Source organism: Canis aureus, chromosome 11 (genome assembly GCF_053574225.1).
Source record: "Canis aureus isolate CA01 chromosome 11, VMU_Caureus_v.1.0, whole genome shotgun sequence".
Classification (NCBI taxonomy): domain Eukaryota; kingdom Metazoa; phylum Chordata; class Mammalia; order Carnivora; family Canidae; genus Canis; species Canis aureus.
Window position 1 is genome coordinate 45725491 of NC_135621.1, and position 18929 is coordinate 45744419.

At 36.5% G+C, this 18929-nt stretch overlaps 1 protein-coding gene across 4 annotated transcripts in view; it reads left to right on the top strand.

Moving 5' to 3' along the window:
* AFF3 (ALF transcription elongation factor 3) overlaps nucleotides 1–18929 on the top strand; it is a 532210-nt gene that overhangs the window by 321610 nt on the left and 191671 nt on the right. For all 4 annotated transcript variants that reach the window (XM_077915033.1, XM_077915032.1, XM_077915034.1 and 1 more), the window contains one exon: nucleotides 3873–3953. In XM_077915033.1, coding sequence (XP_077771159.1) covers nucleotides 3873–3953 — 81 coding nt within the window. The remainder of the gene's footprint in view (nucleotides 1–3872; nucleotides 3954–18929) is intronic.

Here is an 18929-nt window from a genome sequence, read left to right on the forward strand (position 1 = left end):
ATCTTTCCCTGTGAAGAAAATGCTGTGAGATAAACTAAGTGAAATTTTAACTTAGTTAACTTATGAAAATTTTTTTACATTTTAAATTACTAGAATAAGATATAAATTAAACACCCCTTTATTTTGTAAACCAAATCTTATCTCACTATTATTATGTCAAGGCTGTGTTCCCATGAAAAAGCTTAGGGACATCTTCTCCAGTGTAATGTACAAATCATACTTAGGGATCATAATAATCACCTTAAATAACTTTCTGTTTTAATACTGTATAGTTTGTATTGATAATTACTAGCTTAATTACAGGTTACATTTGCATAATGCCTCATTTTTTTTAATAAAAACACTTCCCCATATATTCTCTCAGTTTCCCAATATCTAAAGCTCAGAGAGAAATTGTTTCTCATTTTAGAGACAAGAATTCCGAAACTCAGTTTGATATAAATCAGTACTGTCTTTTATTGGATGATTAAACATAAGGGAACCATTCTATGCCCTTTATATGTATTATCTCATTTAGTCTTTGTGACTAAACTATGAGATCGTTAACATCTCTATTTCCTCTGGTTCTAGAATACCACAAGCTTAGATTTAATTAATTCCTAACTGTGGTTTGAAATCACTACAGTTTACTGAAGGTGTGACTTACCTACGCTCACTAAACTAGTGACAGAAGAGGAAGTAGAAAGAATCTATTTGCTCTTAATTTTCCCATCTAACCATAGTGAAGAATTTTTATATACTAGGTAATCAATCTTAAAAAAAATTCTTGCACATTGATTTTTAAAGTCTACATTTAAATAGTTTGTGTAAAGAATTCTTATGTGTTTAGAAATTCTGGAATGTTTTAAGAAACCCCGTTGTCTGTATTTACCATTCCTTCATATATTTAGCAAAATGCATTGAGTGGAAAAATCACATGGAAATACTTAGCTAGAATTAAAATAAAGTTAGTGAGCAATTTTGCATTGAAATATGGGCATTCAGTTCAATTCAGCAAGTTGATTTTGAGTGCTTAGTATATAATGTGCTTCAATCTACACAAAGATAAGTAAGCAGTATCCCTCTCTGAAGAAGTTTTCAGTGCTTCTTTACAGGATTATGTTAAAATATCTGAATGTTATTGAAAGAGATTCTTGAGATTCTGAAGTATGATTTCTATTCTACTTGGGGGGGGGGGAAGGATATCAGAAGAAGGAGAAATGGTTGAGTGCAGAGTGAAGTACACTCAACTATCATAAAACTGTAACACAAAGAAGAATCTAACAGTTATGATGAGAGAGGAAAATGAGTAAATGCTTTGGAGAAGCATCAGAAGGAAACTGTCATATCACATTGGAATAGAAGGGGAATTAGCAAAGGCCTCAAGATGTAGATATGTTTAAGATGCACCTTAGTGAATGGATAGAAATCCAAAAAGCATATGAGAATAGGGCATTCACACACAAAGGGTCTCGTGTAACTGAACACAGAGGCGTAGCTTTTCTTATATTAGTGTATGTGTGTAGATTAACAAAAAGGCCCAAGGCTGAATACCAGGACTTTGTTGTAAAGGTCTTGAATACTAGGCTGAGGTCTTTGAGGGCAAATGCAGTGGAGTGAAAGACAAATACTGGGCTGGAGGTATGAGACATATATACAAATTTCAGCATGACATTTATGAATTGAGTGAGCTTGAGCAAATCAATTATCTCTTTGAGCTTTGACTTCCTCACCTGAAGTATGGATGTAATAGTAATTAAAGGTTGAGTATAAATTTTAAAATGTGTATGGAAGTACTCTGAAAATTGTAAAGCACAACAGGAGGCATCATTGCTGTGGTCATCATCGTATTGTTATGTATACAAAGGCATGCGAAGATTTTGGAGCAGTGAAGCTTTTCATGTGCATCTACAATTTAGGAAAATTGAGTTGGCAAGAGTGTAGTGGGTAGATTAATAATAACAAAAGAGGGGCGCCTGCGTGGTTCAGTCAGTTAAGTGTCTGCCTTTAACTCGGGTCACAATCTTGTGGTCCTAGGATCAAACCCCACATTCAGCTTCCTGCTCAGCAGAGAGCCTGCTTCTCCCTCTCCCTCTGCTGCTCCCCCTACTTGTGCTCGCTCTGTGAAGTTGTGTCAAACAAATAAATAAAATCTTTTTAAAAAATAATAACAGAAGAGAGAGAACCAATCAGGAATTATTAAAGCAATCCAGGTTAAAAGTAATTAAGGTATGATTAGGATGGTAGAGACATTGCAGAAATACTGTTTAGTTTGGCATTCACTCAAAAATATGCTGACCACCCACTCAGTTCCTGGACACAAACTCAGGAGTCCTGCTTAACAAGCCTCTTCAAAAGAGACAGCAGGGAAAGATACAGGATAGAATGGGCAAATACTTGGGGAGCAGAGGTAAGAGGAGAGGGACATAGAAGGTCACTGGATCTTCCTTTGCTCCCATTGGAGAGACCTCAGGAACAGCGGAATGGAGAAGGGACATCTCAAATGCCTGTGAGCCTAACCCACCTACGGCACAGGTGTCATGGAGGGCAAGAGATGACGGTAGGGTCAGTAAATCCTTCCAGGGTGGGTTTGACTCCCTCTGCTCCCTGCCTGAATGGGTCTGCACTATCCGAGGTGCTGAAAGAGGAAAGTTACCCCCAAAAAGGGCACAAGACCCCCTCAGGAATCTACTGGACTTGAAAAACCTGTCAGAATCCCTCTTCCCCAAGAGAAATGAGAAAAATGTCTTCAACTAAAAAGAATTTCTCACTTTTCTTAAAATGGATCAACTACTGCTTCTGTGTTTGCTTATGTTTGAAAGTGGAAGGAAATTAAAAAAAAAAAATAGGGCTCAAAACCTATCTATAAACTCAAAGTAAGTATCCTGGTAATCAGAAGTTGATTGACTCCATTGAATTGTACAGTCATTCGGTGAATGCAGGTACCTTCCAGGAGATAGAACTGAGGAAGGAAACTGCAAGTGGATAAACATTGCTCCCTCTCACAGTTTAGTGAAAGTGTGTGTCAAAAAGCACATGACAGGTGATTGTGTATTGAGCTAAAGTTGTGTTCTTAATACTGCGTTAGAAAAATAAGACACGGGGATCCCTGGGTGGCTCAGCAGTTTAGAGCCTGCCTTCGGCCCAGGCCGTGGTCCTGGGGTCCCGGGATCGAGTCCCACATCAGGCTCCCTGCGTGGAGCCTGCTTCTCCCTCTGCCTGTGTCTCTGCCTCTCCGTCCCCCCCTCTCTTTGCATCTCTCATGAATAAATAAAGAAAAATTTTTTTAAAAACTTAAAAAAGAAAAATAAGACACTTCTCTCTCTCTCTCTCTTTCTCTCTCTTTCTCTTTATTTTATACATATGATTTGTTTTTTCACTTCTCCATGAAGGAAATTTTTATGAAGGCCAAAGCAGTGTGTGGGGGCTTACTGGAAACTCACCCTAATATTAGTTTCTAATAAAATAAAGAAGTCCTCTAATAATGACCCTAAAGTCAAAAGTACTTTGTCCATTCCTTCAGAAACACCCTATGAAATTTTGTGGGATTAAGTCCAAGAGAAGCAGCCCCCTTTGTACGGCATTTTCCATAGAACTTTTACTACTGGGTTGTCCCTTTATGCAGGAGCTTAAATGAAGTAAAAATAGGACAGCCTTGCAGCTCTTTTTAAGATTAAAGAGAGAATGGGGATAGCCATGGAACCAAAAATTGGTAAAATTAGGAAAAGAGATCATGAAAGCTGGTCTCACATCCTTTTTTTAAAAATCCCTTTCATTCTTTACTCCTGTTCCTTCCCAGTGTTATTAAGGCAGGCTCGTATAGCTATTTTATATGCTACAGACTTTAAATACTCTACATATTACAGTGCTGTTTGTTTTTTCCCACCACTTAGGAGATGACCTGGCTCCCACCACTTTCTGCTATTCCAGCACCTGGAAAAGTGGAACCAAGCAAATTTCCATTTCCAAATAAGGTGAGATCTTGAAACACTCAGGAACGATATGCTTTACTCACATAGAGATTTTTAGTGGATAGTGGGTTTTCCCTTGATTGTTTTCCATCTGTAAATAGTCTTACCAGAGGCATAGGGTTCTGATTTTCAACAATTTGCAAACATGTATTTATTCATCAAAGGGAGAAAATTCGCTTCCATTTCCATACTTCCTGTAAAATGTGATACATGTTATACTTGTCATTTTATCTAAAACATTTGTAAAGTTGAAATGCATCATACAATCATTTTATGCATTTAGTGTGATTGTGTGTCTTTTTTTCCTAAAAAGCTGTTATTAAATTAATTATGTATCTTAAAATCAATGTCTTAGAATTGAGGACATGTAGTATGTAATTCCTCTTGGGTACGTTTTATAAACCTTAAAATGTTTTCTAGGACTTTAAAAAACAAATTTCCATATTTTCTTAGGACAAGCACACACTCAAAAAATTCATCACAATATATTTAAATTATACATGAGTCTAATAGGTTTTATGTTTTTCAACCATACAACTAACATATAGATTCATATTCATAAAAATGAAATTATGCATATAGCAGGAGCAAAATATGAAAATGTACATTACCCTCCATCCAGATTTTTATTTCCCTACCCAGAGTTTACTCTCAAGAGTTCGGTGAATACTATTCCATTCATTTTCCCTGTGCATGATATACATATATGTGCATATGCAGTTTTTTAAAGTCCTTAAATGGTATGGTTCTAAAAGCATTTCTTCTATAAAAGTTGATTTTTTTTCAGATACCGTGAATACGTATTATTGCTAAATATTAACATCACAACTTTTTTAAGTGAATTGTTAAAATAACAGTTTGTTATAATTATTATCACAGTGGTAAATTTCATTCTAAGAGCTGATATTTATTTCCTTTAACCAAGTGTATTTGGAGATCTTTGTAAGTAAATATATGGAGATGTTCTTCATTCTCCTTAATAGCCACAAAATACTTTGTAGTCTGAATTTGTTGTAGTTTATTTGGTCAAGCTTATTTTGATGGACACTGATATTGTTTCTGGCTTGTTGTTATCACAAACACTATTACAGCCAACATTTTTATAATTGCCTCTTTGTATGCTTCTTGAAAGTTTCTAGTACAAATACCTAGAACAGGAATTGGGTGCTGGAGGCATGAGAAGCCAAGTTTAGCCTTGACTGTGTTTCAACAGTACTTTTTTATGCATCTTTGCCAGTGTTTAACATTATCTGGTGTTATATCATTGTGTCTGCAGTGCAGGTGAAAAATTGATATCCCATTGTTTTAATTTGCATTTCTCCAATTACTTCTGAGTTTGAGCATTGACTATTTTTCCGTTACAAATTGCCCATTCATATCCATTACCACTTTTAAAAAAATGATTTGTAGGAACTCCTTATATCTTATTCATTTGTCTGTTATATATGATGCAACTATTTTCTTACAACCTTATTTATGTACCTTTTATACTAGCAAAGTGTTTAATTTTATGTCAGGGAAAAATGATTTTTCCTGTTCTCCCACATTCTTACAATGCTCTCTATTTTATTATCATTTTTTATAGTTTTGTTTTTAGGTTTTAAAAAAAACTTTGTGGATGGTGTAACATAGGATTCTAGATTTATTCATTTCAGTGGTTAGTAAATTATTGTAACACCATCAACTGATGAGCTCATATTCCGCCCAGTGGTTTGAAATATCACCTATATCAACAATTGAACTTCTCATAAATACATGAATTTGCTTCAGGACTGTCCAGCCTCTTTTTTTTTTTTAGTATATTTATCTAATTCTTTCCCAATTACTCATTTTTAAATAAAAGGTCAACAAGCATTTTTTGTAAAGGATCAGAATGTAAATAGTTTAAGCTTTGCAGAGAATATCTAAATGAATGAATGTGGCTATGTTCAAATAAAATTTTATTTACTGAAACAAGTAGTGAAAAAAAAAAAAGAAACAGGTAGTGAGTGGCACAATATATAAAGAACTCTTACAACCCAACAATAAAAAGATAACTTATTTTAAGGTTAAATGGTGCAGCCTCTTTGAAAGACACTTTTAACAGTTCCTCAAAAGGTTAAACATCAGGTTATTATATAATCCAGCAATTCCACTCCTAGGTATATACCCAAGAGAACTGAAAAGGAATGCCACTGGGGGTTGTGTTTACTTTGAACTCCTTTTGTTCTGGGAGGTTTTTTTGGTGGATTTATATTTTCCAAGTGGGGAAAAACAGAATATGTAGCAGTAAAATGTGTAACATGTTAAATTATGATATGTAGTGACGGAAGATAAATTAAGGAGAGGAAAATAATGAATGCTGATGGTGAATAGGGATGGATGAATTTTAAATAGTTTAAGAAAGGCCATCCTGAGGAGGTGACACTTGAGCTGAAGGAAGAGAAGGAGCAAGTCACATAGGCAAGAGGAGGAAGAGAGTTCTGGCAGATGGAAGTGAAATTGCCTGGATGCTAGAGGAACACCAAGAACTCAGTGGGGTCAAGGCAGAGTGAAACCAGGCAAAGAAACAGTAAGTGGCACAGTGAAGTAAATGCAGTCACATTATACTGGGACAGTAGTAGGACTTGGACTTTAAAAGGACTTGGGCTTTACTCTAAGTGAATTGAGAAGCTGTTAAAGAGTTTTGCAAATAACAAATGTGTTCCATTTTACTCGTCTTGTGTCTACTGGAATCTATACATCTTTGCCATATTCGTAACATTAACAAGGATGATTCTAATCATTGAATGTAGTTGTTATCAATAAGTATAAGAATTGTGTATTATATGTCCAGCTCAGGTAGCTCCTTCTATTTCTAGGTTTTTTAACACTTTCACAGTTTCTTTTTTTCATTTTTAAAACTCAAGGTATAATTTTCAAATAGCAAAATTTACTCTTTTTAGTATCCTGCAAGTCTTTAAAAACACATATACTCCTGAGACCACCACACTCAAGATATAGAAGCATTCCATCACCACCCAAAACTCCCCCTTGGTACCTTGTAGTAAGTGCCTCCTGCACCCCCAGTCATTGACGATTACTGATCTGTTCTCCAGAGTATACATGAATAGAACAAATTTGAATTTGGTTGAAATGTATTCAGTATTTATTGATCTATTCATAGCTTTTTTCTTTAATCTGCTAATGTAGAAAATTATATTAATAGGTTCTCTGATTTTTTAATCACTTGTATATTCCTGTGATTAGTTTCATTGAGTATGGTGTTCTGTTCATTTGATACACTTTTGGATTCAATATGCCAATACTTAATTTCATAATTTTGTTCCTGTGTTCACCATCAGGAATGACATCAAGAATATAATAGCCTTCTATAATGAATTCTTTAGCTTTCTACTTTTTTCTGTATTCTGGTTTATATAGTTTATATAATATGCCTATTGCCCCCTTCTTAGAAGCATGGAGTAACTCAACCATAAAAGGTACTGTCCATAGTTTTCTTTTAAGAGTCAATCTTTAATTGTATTTTCATTTTCTTCTATGCCTATTAGCTTTTTGAAATTTTCTACCTCTTCTTGAATTAACTAAACTTTCTTTGTTCTTTTTTTTCCCCTTTCAGATTTTCAAATGTATACATAATCTGTTTTTATAGTAATTGCCTTTAAATTTTTAATACATTAGCCTATTTAAACTTATTTTTATCAATACCTACAATTAACTCATAACCATATTCTATGCCCAGCTATAAAGCAATTAGGTTTAGTTTGGTCTCTCTCACCACTGTCTCTCAGTTTGAGATTACAATATTTCAAATTGTCATTATTATAACTATTTTTTAGCATTGCACCATAACAATTATTTGTGAGTTTCTTGATTGGTCATTGTTTCTTGTGCATCAAATCTGCTTTTTAAGATGTGCTTATTGTTTGCACTAGAGTGTATTTTTAAGCAGGTTTTTAGTCCAGACTTGAATTAAAGTTGCCCACCATCCCTTTTTGCACTTACTTTTAATCCTTCCACTTCTCCTCTCTGTTTGTTCAGTCTTTTGGTGATTTCATCTGGTCTGTTGCTTTAAATAACTCTCTATGCCAAGCTTATGACGTCTAAGTTTGTGTCTCCAGCCCCTTCTCCATCCCCCAAACTCCATACTTGTATTTCTACTTACTTATTCAATACCTCCACTTGGATACCTAACTAACGTCTTAAGCTTAGCATAGCAAAAACTGAATTTTTCACCCCCCTCCACAAACCTTATCTCAGTTTTTCTCAGTAAGTGATTTCTCCATTTTTGCAGCTGTTTCAAGCCAAAAACCTTGGAATCATCTGTATTTGTTTTCTAAGATACCTTTAACAAAATACACAACTAGTGGGCAGCTTAAAATAAATGAATTTATTCTCTCTTAGTCCTGGAGGCTGAAGTCTGAAATCAGGGTGTCAGCAGTGCCATGTTCCTTCTGACGGCTCTAGGGAAGAATCCTTCTTGCCTCTTCCTAGCTTCTAATGACTGTCAGGTCTAATCATGTTCCTTGGCTTGTAGCTGCATCACTTTCACTTTTGCCTCTACATTTACATGGCTGTCTTCCCTCTGTGTGTCTCTGTGTCTCTATAAAGACAACAGTCTTTAGATTTAGGGCCCACCCTAATCTAGTGTGATCTTGACCTCATCTGAGTAGTCATGAGTTTTGGAAGATGCTATTCAACTCAGTACACCATCTTTGATTCCTCTTTCTCTCATACCATTCATCCATCTCATCATTAAATCATGTCTGCCCCACTTTTAAAATATATCCCGAATCTAAATGCTAACCCCACCATCATAGCTACCTCCTTGGTCTACACTATCACCTCTTGCATTAATTATTGCGGTAGCTCCCTAACTAGTCTTCCTGTTTCTACACTTGCTCTATCTACCACTCTATTCCAGGCCATCATCACATCTAATTTGGACTACAGTTCCCCAGCATTCACCCTAATACACAATCTATTCTCCACACAGTAGCCTCAACAATATTTTTTTGAATTTGTTTTTTAATCCATTCAGCCACTCTGTGTCTTTTGATTGGAGAATTTAGTCCATTTACATTTGAAGCAACTATTGATAAGTATGTGTTTATTGTTATCTTGTTAGTTGATTTCTAGTTGTTTCTGTAGTTCCTTCTGTTCCTATCCTTCTCTTGCTCTCTTCCTTTGTGATTTGATGACTTTCTTTAGTGATATGCTTATATTCCTTTATCTTTTCTAAGTATTAACTATAGCTTTTTGCTTTGTGGTTACCATGAGGCTTACATGTAACAATTTATATCATAACAGTCTATTTTAAATTGGTAACAACTTTGATCCCATTCTAAGGCTGAACATTTTTACTCTCCTGCCACGTTTTGATTTTGGTGTCACATTTTACATCTTCTTATCTTGTGTATCCTCTAACTAATTATTGTAGTCATGGTTATTTTTACCACTTTTTTCTTTTAGCCATCATGTTACCTCTATAATAATTAATCCACTACCTTTACTAAAGATTTACTTTTCCAATGATATTTACTCTTTCACATGCTTTCTTGTTACTAATTAGGCCACTTCTTTTCAGCTTCATGAGGTACCTTCATCATTATGTGATGAAATCCTTTAGCTTTTGCCTGTGTCAAAAACTCTTGATCTCTCCTTCAATTCTTAATGAATTTTCTTGGCTAGATTTTTCTTTCAGCACTTTGCATATATCCTACCACTCGCTTCTGACCTGTAAAGTTTGTTCTGAAACTCTTATAGGGGTTCCCTTACACTTAAAAAGCTGTTTTTCTCTGGCTGCTTTTAATATTCTCTTGTTTTCTTAAACTTTTGATGTTTTAATCATAATGTGTCTTGGTATGGGTCTCTTTGGATTCATATTCTTTGGAATTCTTTGGGATTCCTGGATTTGGATTCCGATTTCCTTCCTCAAGGTAGAGAAATTTTCAGTCATTATTTCTTCTGATAAGATTTCTGTCCCTTTCTCTTTGTCTTTTCCTCCTGGGAGCCCTATATACTGCAGATGTTAGTCTGTTGTCCTGTATGGTCCTGAAGTTGTCTTCACTTACTTCATTCTTTTTTTTTTTTTCCTGCTCTGATTGGTGAGTTCCACTACCTTGTCTTTGAGTAGACTGATCCTTTCTTCTGCTTCGTTTATTCTGTTGTTGAACCCCTGTGGTGTATGTTTCACCTCAGTCATTGCATTCTTCACCTCTGTGACTTCTGTTTGGTACTTTCTTATATTTTACATCTCTTTGTGGAAGTTCTTACTGTGTTCCTCCATTCTTCTCACCCTTTCAGTAAGCATTTTTATGACCATTACTTCGAACTCTTTATTAGATAAATTACTTACCTCTGTTTCATTAAGGATTTTTTTTCTGAAGTTTTGCCTTCATTTGGAACATATTCCTCTGTATCTTCATTTTGCTTGATTCTCTGTGTTGGTTTCTATATAGTAGATATATAGTAAATTAATTAGCTGAATACCTCTCACAGTCTTGAAGGAGTGGCCTCATGTTGGAAATGAACCTTTTTATTCAGCCTTTCCTCACGTCTTGGTCATTTCTCAAACCTATGTATTTGTCCAAGCAATCTGCTATGTTTCTAACAGCCCCTAATAGTTCAGAATGTGCCAAGACATGTCAGTGTCCCAAAGGGAAGAATCTCAGCATGTAGATTCAAGCTGGAAACCAGACCTGCAGACAGCAGCTTTTAAAAGTATGCAAATATATATAGTCCTGAGGGACCACAGGCATAAGCACTGCTGACCACCAGAGCCAGGGAATCTGGAAGTGTTCCCTGCATAGCAATTGCAAAAAAATTGGGTTCCAGAGGAGTGGATAAGCTCCTTTCTGGGAGATACCAGCAAGCTAGAGCTAGGCAGAGGGAGAATGAAAAGATAGTGTCTACAGCATATCTTCCCTGAGAGCAGCTCCATTGGCCACTAAAGTATGTGCCAGTCCCAAAGACTACCTCTCAGTCTAAAGCTCTAGGACAAGCAAAGTGGCCTCCTTCACAGATTGGGGGAAAAAATATGGCTCAGTCTACTGTCTGTGCAGTCCCCTGGACATGATAGCCTGCCAAGAAGGCTATGAAGATAGCCTTCCCTGTAATTGCCACAGTCCTGTGGCACCCAGGAACAGAAGGCCCTTCAGGCCATCAGAACCAGGTGATCAAGAGGCATCCCCTGGACATCTGTTGCAAACACCAGGCACCAGGTACACATAATGCTCCCCTCCAAGAGATGTGGCATTCTGGAACCCAGCTGGGATGAATGCAAAGATAGCACTTACCCTCCAAGATTGCTGGAAAGAAATATAGTCAGCTCCTAGATGCATGTTTAAGTAGTAGCCTGCCCCTTAGGCCATAGCTATGATGATTAGTTACTAGGCCTAGGCCTCCCTCACAGAAAGACTGGGCTTCTAGGTCTATTGCTTCTTGTTGTGACCCAGGGATAGTAGTGGCTTAAGAACTCTTCTCTGTTGTTTATAGTTCTGTGGGACCCAAAAGTATAAGCCCCACTGGCCACCCCAACCAGGCAATGTAGAGGTATCCCCCGATAGCACACATCCCAAGGCCCATTTGGTTGTGACTTTACCAAAAGGACTGTACAAATTTGTTTTGTTGAATGTATATGGTTAAGTTGAAGTAATAACTTATCTTTACTTATCTTAACAGTAAAATTGAGACCTCATGTCATTAGTATAAAAAATATATTTTTCAAGGCAGAAATTAAGTTACAAGAATCTTATCTTCCATCCAAAAAGATACATTATCAAATATCAGATAGGGCACAGAATTTCAAATTTAAATTTTAAAATGCATGTTATTTAGGATTTTTATAGGATTTGTGTGGAGTTATGTCACTCCTAGATCTTTTTGCCTTGCCCAAGAAAGAAAGGTTAAGTCATTTTACAAAGTGTAAGAACATTGCATGATTTTAATAATGTTTTTCCTTCAAAAAGCTTGGAAGTACTATTAATTTATCTTGTACAGAAGAAATAAGACTGGATTAGTGTACTATGTCTGCTATAACAAATTACCAAAAACTTAGTGACTTAAGACAACATAAATTTATTGTCTTACAATTCTGGAAGTCAGAAGTCTGAGCTAAAATCAAGGTGTTAGTGGGCTGCATTCCTCCTAAATGCTCTAGGGAAGAATTTGTTTTCTTGTTGCTCTCAGCTTCTACAAGCTACCCTTGTTACTTAGCTCATGGCTCTCATCATTCTGACCTCAGACTTCCTTGTCACATCTCCTCTGAGACTCCTTCCTCCTCATCTCTGTCCTAAGGGTCTTTGTGATTATAGTGGGCCTACCTGATAATCCAGGATAATCTCCCATCTCAGAATTATTTAATCACATCTGCAAATCCCTTTTGCCCTGAGCAGCAGCATATTCATGGGGTCCAGTAATTAGGAAACAGACATCTTTGGGGGAGCCCTTACTCTGCCTACTACAAAGACTATTGCTAATTTTCACACACAGCGCATCTCTTTTAACCTGTATCTCAACTAATTAGTATTCTGACAATTGGAGGTGTGCAGTTCATTAATTGATTAATGTTTGAGATTATCACTATTGCTAGTGTAGAGGAGTTAGAATTATTTATGGAATATGAGGGGGGAAAATCTCCAAAACGACTCATAAATAACAAAATTAAGCCCTCATTAAGATTGAAGGAGCAATTTGACCTCACAAGGAAAAGTCTTTTTAACTGAGCATTCTGATTTACCACTAAATTAATTAGCTGAATATTTCCGAGAATTTCCCCAATTTGTCTCACTGTTAAAGGACATTATGTATAGTAAAATTCACTGATAATGAACTTGGATATTTTTTTTCTGTTCCCTAAAATCTTAATTGGGAGTCACAATTCCCTAGATAAAAACTACCAGACATGTCCACCTCATTCTTTAAATCTCAAAAGTAATTGAATTTGCTTTAAAAAAAACAAAAAAACAAAACAACAACAACAACAAAAAACCTGTATGCCATTATCAGGCATTTCAACCAAGAAAAAAAAAATTGAATTTGATTTTCCCTTTCTCTTCGTTTCTGGAACAGTCTCATAAATTTTGAAATGCAAATAAAGGACTCCGAGTGCTTGAACCTTTTCCATCCTCAGAAGGCGTATGTGCAAACCTAATGACATTTCACAAACATTTTGTGTGGCAATGGATGCTGGCTCTGGTGGGATCAAACCTGGTCTGGAACTATACTTACTGATCAGTGTTTAAAGCATTATACAGAAGAATTCTAGCATCATTTTAGAAATGATAATCCTATTATTGCCTTTTTGTCCACTAGAAGGAGAAGGAAGGCAGCAAGTGTGAAGGAAAGTGCTTTACAGTTGGGAAGTTCATTTTGTATCTCGTTCTTGGGGTTCCTAACATGTTTTAAGTTGCACCACAAAATTTTTGGACTAAAACTCCATGATTAGCACTATCTGGAAACAAACATTTAAATTAATTATAAATTACCTTATTTCAATTCTTTTAAGCTTTATAGAAAAGAATGAGGAGAAATAATAGGTGTGAAGGGAGACTGCAAATCATGTGTGTCTTGTTCCTGTAGTAACTAGCTTTGTACATGGGTCTGAAAATATGAGATATATTTCCATTTCTTGCCTATCATAATTCTAACACTGGATTGATAGAAACACAAGGAGAGATCTGAGTGGAGCAGTCCTCAGATGATTCCAAAGAGCCATTTTTAAGTAATACCCTCATAGTATAAGGACCCTCCTTAAGCTATATGGCTTAAGAAAAACTGTATTTTACTGATCTAAAGTAGTTTTGTGGGGTTTTTTTTACATCTTATGTTCCCTAAAAATCAGGATTTGTTTTATAATTGATGGCATCTTAAAATTAATTGGCAGTAGTTTTCTTTCATAATAGTACGGCAGGGAGTGTAGCTTCAGACAGTTTTGCTGGCAAGGTACATATGACGAAATACAGTCTTTATTACAGTGCTTCAATGAAGAGCTTTCTAGATACCAGCACACTTCAGCAAAATGATTTGTACAAACTCTGCTTCCCAACTAAACACTACATTTAAAGAAGGTTTAAGATTCCTGTGTACCAAAAAATAGGTGTTGGGAATTCAGGACTTGGAGGTGGAGAAGCATAAATTCTCATCTATAGATATTCTTGTAAATAACCGGAAGTGGCTCTCGCCTTTGTGCACATGTCAAAATGATGCTCACTTGATGAATGACACTGGCAAACCAAAAGCAGTCAATTAACCTTAGCAGTGTCCTGTTACAGGATGACAGGCAACTTTTTAAAAATGTATATACTTTACTTTTACTACTTTTCTGAATTTTTTTAATGAATAGATATTACTGTTGCTTGTTTCTTTAAATAATAAATGCTCCTCAATAAGATAGAGCTACCTTTGGGTCAAGGCAGGAATAATAGTAGCATCTTTTTATCCTATCCTATCAAATTGTATACTTGAAATATGTGCAGCTTATATCATTGAATTTGTACCTTAATAAAGCTGGGTTTGTCCTTCTTTTAAAGAATCATAGTTGAAAAGGTAATGTCTGTAGTGGCAGTGTGACACAGTGCAGTGAAAACATAAAGCAGATGAGCCCTTTCTGGATCAGGAAGATTTCAAAGAGCAGGTAACCCTTGAGCTTTTCTGTTCTGAGCCTTGAAGAAAGAATGAAGTTTGCCAAGCAGAAAACAGAAAATGACAGGGCATGCATCCCAAGGCCAAGGAAAGGTTGCAAAGGCTTGAAGTACTCTTGCAGAGCGGCCATGACATCCCTTTCAGCCCTAGGTTATGATATTTTGTATACATATCATCTACACTGCTAACTTGCCAGGCCCCAGGGCCCTGTAGGCAGGGAGTTTGTTCCCTCACTCTGTAACTCTTAAAATGTCTGACAGAACTTTGCAGCCCTCATAGAGTGCTCCCAGAGGGGGCTAAAATAAGAATACGCAGATGAGGTTAGCAACTCCCCAAGCATCTACTTACAGAAAACTTAGCAAGGGCCTTTGAGAGAAAGGAGAGAAGAGAGAGAGAGAAGACCTTTGAGACAAGCTATAGGTGGTAAGAGTGTCTGGGTAGGATGACAGGAAATACAAAATGGGAAGAACTTAAGTGCCTGGGCCCTTGGAGGGAGGGGGCTTTGTTTCCCTCTGCTCTGAATCCAGCCTGGCTCCTCTCAGTGAAGGATAAAGGATCTATACACTCTCTGGTGGCCCCAGGGTTTTGCAGCTGCCTGGGCAGGGCAGGACTCTTTCAAGAAGCAGCAGCCACTGGCCCTATTGTTGGCCAGCAGAGACCTAGTCAGTATAAAGACAACGCCCTATGGATGTAGTCTTGAGAGGATCCTCATAAGGTAACTCACACCCTCCACCGGCCCACTGGCTATGTGCTGGCCAGACATCAGTGACAATGATGATGGGATAACATTCGTACCCCCAGAATGGCATGGTCTAGAAACTGGGGTTAGACTTATTTTCAAGCTAATATTTGTTGGTTCAGTGCACCATCCAGAAGACATTGGTTACAAACATGACATTACATATTAAGACAAAGTATTTTGCCCCTCCAAAAGTCTCCTCCTTTCTGGAAGGGCAGATTTTTATGGTAATTTTTTTTTAACCAATTACTTGAGCCATTTTCTGCCTCTCTTCACTGCCCACACAAAATAGAAATCATCATCATCATTAATTATGCAAATGTTTTGGTAAAATTCAAAGTCTGCAATCTCTGAAATACATGATCTTGCAGTATGTAATTATAATTCAGGTTATATGTGACCTTACTTTTTGTTCTCTGCTCAAGAGTCACAGTCCATAGTCATCGTCTGAGCTTGAGGATGCCTGGTATGCATAAAGTAATAAAATGAGCTATTTTCCAAGAGTTTCAACCAGCAGACTCACAGAAATACCTACTTTTTCTTCTAAGAATGAACTTAGTGCAGGGTGCCTGGGGTAGCTCAGTGGTTTAAGTATCCAACTCTTAATTCCAGCTCAGATCTTGATATCAAGGTCATGAGTTCAAGGCCTGTGTTGGTCTTCATGCTGATTGTGGAGCCTACTTTAAAAAAAATTAAAAAGAATGAACTTAATGCTAAAAACTATCTCAATTACTATTCTTGCCTATTTGATCGTGACTGAGTGTTTACCTCTCTAGTACAGGACACCTACAAAATGTCAAAATCTGTAGGCAGAGAAGTCAACTACACGGATTCAAAGTACTTTTCATGTATCAAAGCTAACATTAATTTATGTTCAAATATAAACTCTAAATTAATTAGAAAAGATGGAAAACATACCAATCCATTTGGAGGACTTAACTGTGGTTATCTTCTTTTTTTAATAACAACTATCCAAATTATTTATTTATGAGGATTATACTTTAGCCCATCATTTCAGGAACAATATTTCATCTTAATACACTGTTTCCAAAACCTGACTCTCAGGTTGAGAGTTGAGCTTGTTCTTTTTCTTCATATGAATAGCTCATCATTACCAGCATTAGCATGAAAAGCATCTGTATGTGACTCAGTCTGCTTAATAGAGCAGGAATCCCTTTCCTTCCCTATTTTCCCAACCAGCCCCTACCCAGCAGTCTGGCTGGTTTTATCATGTTTCAGTGGAATTCCTTTTGAAAACATCACATGGATTTGAATATGCTACAAGTCATAAAGGACATCTCCTGTCCCATGACAAATATATTCATGGAGCAAAACTCTAGTAAAATACATTAAACTATATAATAGAATTTAATTACATTTCACTAGATTTTTGTCCCATGCACTAAAATTACAAAGGAGTTTCACTGGATTTTATTTGCTGCTACCTATTCTTTTACATTCCTACCATCTCCATCAATTCATTCTTTTGTAACTCTCCCTTATATTTCATGCTAAAAGAGAATTTCGCAAGTAAGAAGGATGTGAATTCCCAAAACAAAATTTAACATTTCACTTTAGTGCAAATAAAATCATGATCAATTGCTATTTACCTAAACAGTAACTAAATTCAAAATACTATGTAGTACTGGCTTTCCACCATTGCAGGTTAAGTGGAAATCTGTAGTAATCTTTCCATCTACCAATGTGAGACTGACAACAGTTGTTCAGGAGAGTTTTCCATGGTAGGATGGTTGCCAGCATCATCTATAGAAAGGTGATGAGAGTAAAGATATACCCAAAGGGAAATAGGTTAGATTAAAAGTCAGTCATACAATAAAACCTCAATATATGAACTAACATCATAAACCTCATGGAGAAAACATAGAATTAAATGTATGATTTGGATTTGGCAGTAGATTCTCAGATATACCAAAAGCATGAGCCATAGAAGAAAAATAAGTTGGACTTCATTAAAATTAAAAAAATGTTGTGGATCAATGGATATTATCAATAAAGTGAAAAGACAGCTAACAGAATGGGAGGAAATATTTACAAATCATGTCTGATAAGAGTCTAAGATCCAGAATATGTGAAGAACTCTTTCAACAACAAAAAGGCCAACAACCTACTTTAAAATGGGCCAAGTTCTTTTTTTTTTTTTTTTAAGATTTATTTATTTATGATAGACATAGAGAGAGGGGGGAGGGCAGAGACACAGGAGGAGGGAGAAGCAGGATCCATGCCGGGAGCCTGACGTGGGACTCGATCCTGGGACTCCAGGATCGCGCCCTGGTCCAAAGGCAGGTGCTAAACCGTTGAGCCACCCAGGGATCCCCTGGGCCAAGTTCTTAAATAGATATTTCCCCAAAGAACATATACAAGTGCCCAACAAAAGCATACTCATCATCATTAGCTGTTAGGGAAATACAAATCGAAACCATATACACACTAAGATGGCTATCATAAAATTTCTCAAAATTAAAAGAAAATAACAAGTGTTGGTAAGGATGTGGAGAAATTGAACCTGCATACGTGGCTGGTAAAAATGCAAAGTGATGCAGTCACTATGAAAAATAGTTTGACAGGGACGCCTGGGTAGCTCAGCGGTTGAGCGTCTGCCTTGGGCTCAGAGCGTGATCCCAGAGTTCCAGGATCAAGTCCCACATCAGGCTCTCTGCATGGAGCATTCTTCTCCCTCTGCCTATGTCTCTGCCTCTCTCTGTGTGTCTCTCATGAATAAATAAATAAAATGTTTAAAAAAAATAGTTTGACAGTTCCTCAAAAAGTTCCATATAGAATTGCCTTATGACTCCACAATTCCATTTGTGGGTATATACCCAAAAAGGTTTGAAAATAGAGATTGAAACAATTGCATATATGTGTGGGTTCATAATAGCACTATTCACAATAGCCAAAAGGTAGAAAACAGCTGAAATATCCATTAATGGATATTCCATTATGTTGTATATACACACAATGGAATATTATTTGGCCTTAAAGAGGACTGAAATACTGATACATGCTATGACATGGGTGAACCTTTGAAACATTATGCTAAGTGAAAGAAGCCAGACACAAAATGTCACATGTATTATGATTCTACTCCCTAAATATCCAGAATAAATAAATTCATAAAACAGGATGCAGAGTGGTGATTATCAGGGATTGAGAGGAGTGGGTAATGAGGAGACACTGCCTAAAGGGTAAGAAGTTTTATTTTGGAATGTTGGAAATATCTGCAACCAGATAGAGATAGTGGTTATACGTTAGGAGTGTACTAAGTGCCATTGAGTTGTTCACTTAAAACATTTTTTAAGATTTATTTATTCATTTTTATTTTAGAAAGAGAGAGAGTACAGGGGTGGGGAAGGACAGAGGCAGAGGGAGAAAGAATGCCAAGCTGAACATGGAGCCTAATGCAGGACTCGATCTCACAATCCTGAGATCACGACCTGAACTGAAACCAAGAGTTGGACACCCTAACCGACTGAGTCACCCAAGCACCCCTGAATTGTTCACTTTAAAGTGGTTAATTTTATGTTACGTGAATTTCACCTCAATAAATAAAAAGTCTACAGTACAAAAGTGAAGTGATTGTGAGCTACATTTCAGAACTG